This window comes from Tarenaya hassleriana, unplaced genomic scaffold, assembly GCF_000463585.1.
Source record: "Tarenaya hassleriana unplaced genomic scaffold, ASM46358v1 Cleome1, whole genome shotgun sequence".
Classification (NCBI taxonomy): Eukaryota; Viridiplantae; Streptophyta; class Magnoliopsida; order Brassicales; family Cleomaceae; genus Tarenaya; species Tarenaya hassleriana.
The window spans coordinates 8,670,329-8,679,758 of NW_010960187.1; the positions used below are offsets into that span (position 1 = coordinate 8,670,329).

A 9,430-nucleotide genomic window follows, 5' to 3' on the forward strand; every position below is an offset into this window, starting at 1 on the left:
GAAATAAATAATTAGCTTCTTATAGTTTTTTTAACCCAATATCTCAATTCATATAATAAAAATTATTAAACAAATGGATGTAGTGTTGTATTAACGAAATTTTCATTAAAAATTATTTTAAAGAAATATTATTCTTTTTAAAATTAATTTATAATATATTTTCTCGCCATTTTTTCCTATAGTATTTTTCTACATTTCTACGTAATTATTTTTGTTGCAGTTGGTATATTTAAAAAAGTAAATCTAAGAAAAATCCTAAACTTGTTAAAATTACATAGAAACCTTTAATATACATCCTTCAATAAAAAAACTTCTGACCTTGGCAAAAAATTCCAAAAAAAAAAATTAAATTTATCAATCTCGCCAACATAAATCTTTGACCGATTTAATAAAATTTTTTTTTTGGAATGTTGATGTGTCATGTCTAAAATGATGACTATACTACCACATCAATATTTTTTTTAAAAAACTTAAACCGTTTTAAATGTTTTTTTAAATTGTTGATGTGATAATATATATATATATAATCAGTATTCCAAAAACCTTAACACAAAAATTACATATGCTACAATCCAAAATTATTTCATAAGTATATTATTTTTACCAATAAAAATACAAAATTGAAAAGAAAAAAAAGTGTACGATGAAACGCATTCTATGCGACACCACACCATAATACCACACTGCCATGATAAAATGCAATGCGCAATAGATAATTTCTAACAGATTTGGGGCATAAGTGCAATTTTATTAAAATAAATGGAACCACGAGAGAGAGAGAGCTATTTTTTGTAACGTATCCAAAATATGGGGTTATGTTTGAGATAAGTAAAACTTGTGGTGAATCTTAATTTGACCAATTGTTTCAGGACAAGTGTCGTAAGATTCCTGCTATGACGCGTTATATTTTTTTAATAAAAGGTTTAAGCATCTGTCAGGCACAATTAAGCCCATTTAATTCACACAAAGATGCATTTTTGTGTTAAATAAAACGTAATTATTTAAATTAACTATGGTAAAAAATCTTTTACAAAAAATGATGATAAAAAAATCTAGTAGAGATTATTTTTTAAATTGAATAAATGAAATTTGAAGTGAATCAAATAAAATATCAAACGATAAATAATAGAATAAAAACTAAAATCTTTTTAAAAAATAATATTTATTTAGTGAAAATAAACTAATATTTGTAGCTTCTTCCAATAAGCATGTTTTAATTCTATCCACAAAGAATTTCGAATATCGAGTATAGGGGAGAGATTATGGGTTATCAATACGGTTCGTTGTAAATGTGGATATTTCGTAATACAATTATGTTTTAATTTTATTTGAATTTATTTTGGATTCATTTTATTTTAAAACAATTATTTATAAAGATTTCATCAAGATTTTTATATTCAGTTTGAAAAATCTTAAATTTATTATGTTAATTTAAAAATAATTATCCAATCAATACGATTCCATTCGTTTCAATTCTAGATGTTCAAATCAAAATAATTAAGTACCTCGATTTTTTATATGATATTTATATACTATTTTTCTTTTTAAACTCCAAAATATGGAAAGGGAATCAACGTGTTTAGCCCTTTTATAAATACTATTATCAGTAATTCATAATTCATATACACACGTGCGCGTTGTTGTTGTTTTATAAAAACACAAAATTATATATTGAAACCACATTTAGGTATTTTATATTTACAAAAAATTATGCAGAGACCTGTAATATAAATGCAGCGGGGCCGATAATATATTACCTGAGGATCTAATAATAAACATGGACCATGTTAGTTTGGGCCGGAAGCCGGAAAAGCCCAACAGAATCCGGGTCGGATCCTCCGTATAGATCACATGGGCGGGCGGGTTATGCACGAGTGGAAGTTGGCGCACAAAATAAAAAAAAAAAAAAAAGGAGAAAGAAGAAACATCGTATGAATGAAATGAACATCAATTAATCCCTTGCCCGACAACTATGATCAATCGATTAATTTTACTTGAAAAAAAAATTCAAAATCTGTCGTGTCCTTCGAGGAGAAACTTGTGTTCCCTACCATTGTTGTAATTTTCCCGGATCCTTTTCATCCCTGTCTCCACATCGTAATTATCAGGGTTTGTCGCAGAGTCACCCAACCAAAAAGCTGAGAAAAAACCCTAGAAAATCTGGGTTTTCTTCCGGGTGAATCGTCAGATCTGAGGTTCCAGACTGGTGGGTTCTCTTATGTTCTGTCCCGCGATTGGTTTCGCCGCATTTCGAATGTAATGTAGTTCTGTTTTCTTCTTCTTCTTCTGTGGGAAACCATCTTTTGTGCTGAAGTTTTTGTTGTTCTGCAAAATCTGTCGTTGTGTTCTCTGACAAACGATAATCTCGTTTCAAAGTTTCGCGATTTTTTTATGTGGGTTTGTTTGATTATGGGGGCAATGCAATCTTTACCCGTTATCAGGGATTTCAATTTGATCTGTTTCTTCTCATTCGATTGGTTTAGGATGGGATTTGAACTTCGGACATAACTGAACTTGCTAAGTAGCAATCTGATCCTGTTGTAGACAAGGGTTTTAAGATCAGAGAATCAAGATTCACGCTGCTTTTTTTTTCTACGAGTTAAAGTTTCTTGCTTTTAATGTCCAAACAAGGAAATCTGCAATGTAGTTCCTTTGTTTACTTTGTTTTCCAGAAGTTGCAAGTTTTTTTTTTCAAGTCTTGTTCAGCTAAAAAGCTTTGTTGTTTGTATGAACATAAATCATCTTTCTTTCAAGTTGAGGTGTGACTATGTGCTAAATTTGCTCTCTCATTGAATAAAAAAAAGATTGCAGGACAGGAGTGCTTCTAAATGCTCATATTGCTCTATTTGCAGTTGCCACTGGATTGTGGTTGCACTGTTGGCGATCAAAGTGGAATGGCGTCGTAGATGTAATTATGTGGAGAAGTTCTCTTGGACCGGTTACGAAGATATGAGATTAGGAAGTATTAGTTCTACTGGGTCAGGATATAATCTCCATGAAAAATATATTTGTAGATTTAGATTAGTGATGTGAGATTTCCACGGTTTTGATTTACATATGTTACGCCGTCTTGGATGGTTAATTGGACTGAGCCAAAGAAGTCGGCAAGCAAAGAAGACGCTCGATGCAAAACCTTATGTAGCCAGGGTTAAACCAGTGCTAATGATTGACACGGTTCAAGAAATCGCTATCTATATCCACAGGTTTCACAACCTAGATCTATTCCAACAAGGGTATGCTGTTATTTTTTTTCTTTTGAATAAATCTGAAGCATCTGTAGCTTTTATTACTCGGAGAACTTTTTATATTCTAGTTCTTTTAATGCCTTAGTTGGTATCAATTGAAAATCACCATGAGATGGGAGGATAATGATAACAAATCCAGCGGAATTCCCTCACGGGTTGTTCAGTATGAAGGTAATCTTGTTCTTCATCTTTGTCCTAAACCAATATTTTTTTTGTTTTCTCTTAGCGTATTTATCTTTATCCTATCTGTGTTTAGTTTTAGAGTATTAACCTTAAGAGGGTTTACACAGACTGAGGTGTAATAAAAGGACCGATATATCTTTGTATCTCAGCTCCTGATAGCAGTTCCGGTGATTCATATGGAGTGTGGAGGATCGATGATAAAGATAATAGTTTCTTAACGCAGGCCTTCCGCATTAAATATGCAAGGCAGGATGTTCGTTTATGTACGATGATCACCTTTACTTTGCCACTAGAAAAATACCAGGTACCAAGTTTTCTTATAATGCATTTTGAAGATTAAGAAAGCTGGGCTTCTCTTCTAGCTGTAGTCATTGCGGGTTGAAAGATTTAATGACCAATGTGTTCTTAACTATATCTTATCAGCATAAACTGTTCGAAGAAGCTTTCTTTAACACAATTCTTGAGATTCTAGGATGATTTAGCTTTTATGAAGTTGGGTTTACAAGCTTATTTTACTTGCTAACTTTGTTGATGTAGCTTTTATGCAAATGAACTAGCTTTTATGAAGTTGGGTTTACGAGCTTATCTTACTTGCTGACATTGTTGATTTAGCTTTTATGCTGGGGATGATTTAACTTTTATGAAACTGAGTTTACAAGCTCATTTTACTTTCTGACATTGTTGATGGTGGTCAGCAACAAAAATCTTTCAACGGGTCGTAAATGTTTTACTCATGTATTTGGATGGCGACCTGAAACTTTTAAGTTGAGAAAGGCCTCTGAATATGCAGGGGTCAGCTACGTGTGCGGTTATATTAAAGTTTGAGCTTTTGTATTCTCCGAGTATGGAGAATGTATTGGCCAAGCCTCTTGATGCTTCTCCTGCTGCAGTTCATGAGTTCCGTATCCCTCCTAAAGCTCTCACTGGATTCCATTCCTACTGTCCTGTCCACTTTGACGCCCTTCACTCAGTTCTTGTCGATGTTAGTGTCCACATCAGCGTGTTGAAATCTGCTGCTTACAGACGGCCTGCAATTCAATCGAGGTTTGTCACAAATATTTGCTCTCTCTCTCTCTCTCTCTCTCTCTCTCTCTCTCTCTCTCTCTCGTCTTTGATATCACTACAATTTTGCTGCAGTGATGCAAGTAATGGTGAGAAGGTAACTGGTGGCAGTGTTCAAGCTTCCAATAAAGTATGTGCTTCTTCTTCACTGATTTACCATTTATATAAAACCTTTTTCATATGGATGATTCTTTCTTTGATTCATTCGGCAATTTAACCTTTGCTTCATGCTCAGTCTGATGATTTTCAGAATCTCCTTCAAATAATTGGTTTTTTTAGCTGGATGATGCTACTCTGGGCTATAGTTCTTGTTCCTTCTTTTTTGATTTTGTTCTCTCTTGACTAATATTGAGACACCAGGTTTTCGCCAGTGCATTGAACGTGAAATTCTTTCCTAGCACTGAGAAACTCGTGAATGATGTTTTCTTGTGGGATGGTTTTCAAGGCAAAACTGCAAAAAATTTTTTTTTTTTTTTTTGTCTCCGGGCTCGTTTTACTGTGAAATTATCTGTTCTACTGTAAATTCCTTATTCCTTATTGTTCTGACATTTTTTTGGAACATCCTCGTTAGTTGATTGCTGACTTTGTGGTTAACTAGGAACTTGGTCAGATGGCTTCTGCTGACAAGAAACTGGTGTCATTTGTTAAAGCATTACTTAGAGCTCGGGACATTATGCTCGAAGAAATGCAAAGACTCAGCAAGGCAGCTGGTCAAGCAATCGACTTGACCGAGTTTATATCCACAATGAACGATGTTTTGTTATTTGATTCTGCGCCGACGGGGAAATCGGTTGAAGATGAAGGTTCGGGACAAGGCAAGGAACAAGTCAGCCTTGAGGTCCTTCCTTTATTTCAAAGCAGAGTGTTCTCTCTGTCAAATTATTTGGTTTTACAGTCTTATAATGCATGTGCTAATTCTTGTTCCTCCATTTTTCAACCGCAGAAACTGAATGGGTGTGATTTACAAAGTGATGGCTGGCTTTGTAGCTTAACAAAGGATCATCTATCTCGCCTATTCAACTTGCTCGGCGGGCAGCTACAATATCTGTGGAGCGCATTTCTGTCATATCACCGGTAATCACCCTTTCTTTTCTAATTTCTATCTGAAAATCCACTCGGGAGAGAAAGATATTCCGGTCACTGATCGCGTTTGAACTTGTTAGGGATAATAATACAAGAGTAATGGAATATCTTCATGATATCTGGACCAAGGATCGAAGAGCTGAATGGTCGATATGGATGGTGTATTCTAAGGTCGAAATGCCTCATCATTTTATAAATAGCGGAATGGACGAGTCTTCTCAACATGGTGTGCACAAGAGGGTCCCGAGTTTGTTGAAGTCAAACGATGTGAGTAAACCCTAAACCCTAATCCTTAAATCTAGTCCTTAATCCAATCATGTCTTTTGTTTATCTTTGGTTACTCATCTTGGTTTTGCTTCAAATGCAGCCTGCCCAAGTAGCGGCTACCCGTGCTGAACTTCATCGTCGAAGTATTGCACAGATGCGGGTTAGTTTCTTCGCTCTAATGATTCATAGTTACCTATTTTCTTTGTAGTTTGTATTTAGTTTTGAATTTGATGTTTCTATGCAATTTTTGGTGCAGATTAATAACCGGTCGATACAAGACATGCATATATTTGGAGATCCCATGCGGGTTCCTATCGTTATAATCGAACGTGTTTGGAATGCACCAAGACGTACTTTCAGCGACAATTCGTACTTGAGACATGTGGATATGATTGATTCTAGCTTACATTACGACGACGAGATCAGGAGAAAGAAATCCGGAAGTAATCCGACACAAATTGGCCGTGAACTAAAAGTCGTCATTTTCGTTCATGGTTTTCAGGCGAGTATCTTTTTTTTCCCCTCTGGAAGTTCACTGAGTCCTAGTCTGAATCTTTCGGAAATAGCCATGTCGTGGTTTGATTTTCGTTCATTCGATGCCGTTCTTCTGATAGGGGCATCACTTGGACCTAAGGCTTATCCGGAATCAATGGCTTCTTATCGATCCGACGATAGAGTTTCTAATGTCGGAGGCAAACGAGGAGAAAACTCACGGGGATTTCCGGGAAATGGGACAGAGGCTGGCACACGAAGTCGTGTCTTTCCTCAGGAGGAAAACGGATAAATACGCGAGATACGGGCGTTTGAAAAACATCAAGCTGAGTTTTGTCGGGCATTCCATCGGTAACATAATCATCCGAACTGCGATAGCAGGTACTTGAGGATTTCCTCGTTCAGTTTTCCTTTTTCGGGTGGTGATGAAAATCTTCGGAGAGAGAGCGGGTTTCGTCTTTTTGCAGATACGTCGATGGAGCCGTACAGGAAGTTTCTACATACGTATTTATCGCTGTCGGGTCCACACTTGGGTTATCTGTACAGTCCAAACTCGTTGTTCAATTCAGGACTGTGGATCCTGAAGAAGCTCAAGAACACGCAGTGTATTCATCAGCTCACCCTCACTGATGATCCTGATCTCCGTAACACTTTCTTTTACAAACTCTGCAAGGTAACCATCCTATATTTTAACTCGTTACGAATTGCCTTTACCCGTTTTTATTTTATTTTTTGGCTTGCTTCTACGGGTCGAGAACGGGAATTTGAGCTCGTTAGTCACGGGAAGAACCTGCATTTCGGATATTGAATCTTCTCACTTTTTGTTGTTCAAATTCTTTCAGCAAAAGACGTTGGAGAACTTCAAGAGCATAATCCTCCTATCTTCCCCACAGGTATGCTCCTTTACCCTCTAAACATGGATGGGCGAGGGTCAGATACCTAGCCTCGACCTTGTCTCCACGGGTTTTATGACCGAAGTATCTCGGTCTCGCTTTATGAGATTCGGGTACCCATGGCTCGGATACCCGAATCCGCCAAAACCTGTAAATTTCTGTTTACCCGAGCTCACCACCAGGGGTATAATGATAATTTTATACAAGAGTATACCATTATTGTAATTACCCTAAAACATCAGGGGTATAAACGTCATTTTGTACATGACGGTAACCAAACACACGGTTTGGGTTGCTCGTCCCGTCTCTCTGCGCTCGGCCTCGTCCGTTGCCGAGCACCCACATACCGGGTACACATGAGACCGTGTACACGTGAGATGGGTATCCGTGAACCCCACGGTATCGGGTTTTAACACCCCTTACCCATCAGTGGGTGGCCAAGTGGCGAAAGGGTGTTGCTCTCTGTGGCCCGGTCATCGGTCCGAAACCAGCTGATGGGGAAGGAGGGGTGCATTTAAGGTGTTGCTCGCTGGGCCCTTAGCTGTACTCTAAAGGCTGCTCCCGGGTCTGAGGGGATGTAGGTTGGCCTCTCGATTATAAAAAAAAAAAACACCCTCACCCCTTCCCTACTTGAAACCCTACATCTTACTATGGAAATGAGATTGCGGAAAATGGACGCAGGACGGGTATGTTCCGTACCATTCGGCGAGGATCGAATCGTGCCAGCAAGCATCGTTCGACAATTCGAAGAGGGGAATCGCGTTCTTGGAGATGCTGAACAACTGCATGGACCAAATCCGAGCTCCGTCCCACGAGAGGAGCAGTCAGCAGCAGCAGAGGGTGTTCATGCGATGCGACGTGAACTTCGACACGACGACGTACGGTCGGAACTTGAACTCGTTCATCGGACGAGCTGCTCATATCGAGTTCTTGGAGTCCGATCTTTTCGCCCGATTCATAATGTGGTCTTTCCAAGATATTTTCCGTTGAATTTCGGGTTTTCAATTTAATTAAACCGAGATTATCAACGCCGGGAAGATCTTTCGGGATATATATAGAGGTTACGAGTTGTTGTATATTATTAGTAGCATGCAAATAAATTTTTTTTTTTGGTCAAGAACTCGTTAGGGCAAGGGCAGTTCACTTTTTTGTTTTTTTAATTATAGTTTCAGACAGCAAATATGGTAAGAGAAGTGCTAACTTGGACATTGTATTAGATTCCTTTCCTATTGTATGGTTATGGAGATGATAAATTATTTGTCCCATTTTTTATTAAAAAAATTCTAAATTATTAAATTTATTCCGAAATATCCTGCATTATAAGTATATCATAAACAAAAGTTCTATTTTAAATTTATCATTTTAAACTGATAAATTTAAATATTAACGTGTAAGCCCGAGGGCCAACCTAAAAGGCCCGTGAAATATGGATTTGATCATATGCAAGTGTATGGCCCCTTCACATTGTTTAGGAAGATAACCATACACAATTTATTTATTTTTACAAGCATTTATGTCAAATCTTTGGAAGATTAGTTCCAAGAAAATTGAAAACCCATTTTTTCTTATAATGTGAATAGAACCATTGATTTCCGAGATACTATTCTAAATTAAATCGATTGAATTAACTTTCTAATATAATATTTTTCCGCAACTCTTTTCTTTGTTTGTTTTTTTTTTAATATAAAAAAGCTAGAAATTTTAAATAGTTTAAAGCAATCACACCCTTTGATTGTTTTGATTTATGATAGTCTAAACCTTCAAGTACAATTGCGAATATGTGATCTACACATCAAGTTTCAATACATGTCTATATATATATATATATATATATATATATAGAATAGGGAATACAAGTAGGTTTGCAAATCTCCAATAATGGCAGTAAAAGCCAAACCTACAACCTCCCTCTATCCACCTTTCTCTATCAATCCCAAAAGGAATGATTTTTGCCAGCCTGTTCATGGAATTCTTCAATAACTCACACAAACACTAAGGGAAATGGGTAAATAAAACAGGGCAAACAACAATTATATGTATGTGTCCAAAACCACACATTTATTCACATTTTCATATTATATCGACATTTTCCTTTCCCTTGAACCCTCCTTTTGATTCTCTCTCTCTCTGCCGATATATATATATATATATATATATACATATACATATATATATATATATGTATATGTATATATATATATATAT

At 36.5% G+C, this 9,430-nt stretch overlaps 1 protein-coding gene across 8 annotated transcripts; it reads left to right on the forward strand.

The window, feature by feature from the left end:
• The first annotated feature begins 1,965 nt into the window (after nucleotides 1-1,965).
• LOC104820058 (protein FAM135B-like) lies at nucleotides 1,966-8,481 on the forward strand. 8 transcript variants are annotated; one of them, XM_010550457.1, is made up of 15 exons: nucleotides 1,966-2,256; nucleotides 2,805-3,233; nucleotides 3,331-3,416; nucleotides 3,578-3,732; nucleotides 4,219-4,472; nucleotides 4,566-4,620; nucleotides 5,089-5,316; nucleotides 5,434-5,564; nucleotides 5,654-5,840; nucleotides 5,941-6,000; nucleotides 6,097-6,342; nucleotides 6,455-6,713; nucleotides 6,800-7,005; nucleotides 7,175-7,225; nucleotides 7,907-8,481. In XM_010550457.1, exons 2-15 carry the CDS (start codon nucleotides 3,058-3,060, stop codon nucleotides 8,213-8,215), a joined length of 2,403 nt encoding a protein of 800 aa, XP_010548759.1. In that variant the 5' UTR covers nucleotides 1,966-2,256; nucleotides 2,805-3,057; the 3' UTR covers nucleotides 8,216-8,481. The 8 variants fall into 8 exon arrangements, with proteins under 8 accessions (XP_010548759.1, XP_010548718.1, XP_010548745.1 ...); XM_010550416.1 differs by having other exon boundaries at nucleotides 1,967-2,256; nucleotides 5,089-5,328; XM_010550443.1 differs by having other exon boundaries at nucleotides 1,967-2,256; nucleotides 2,812-3,233; nucleotides 5,089-5,328.
• The last annotated feature ends 949 nt before the right edge of the window (nucleotides 8,482-9,430 follow it).

What these genes read in the sequence shown, in the direction of transcription:
- LOC104820058 (XM_010550416.1), top strand. Translation starts at nt 3,058, where the DNA reads ATGTTACGCCGTCTTGGATGGTTAATTGGACTGAGCCAAAGAAGTCGG. An exon ending in TCTTTTACAAACTCTGCAAG is followed by an intron (nt 7,006 to 7,174) that starts GTAACCATCCTA and finishes AAATTCTTTCAG; the next exon opens with CAAAAGACGTTGGAGAACTT. An exon ending in TCCTCCTATCTTCCCCACAG is followed by an intron (nt 7,226 to 7,906) that starts GTATGCTCCTTT and finishes AAATGGACGCAG; the next exon opens with GACGGGTATGTTCCGTACCA.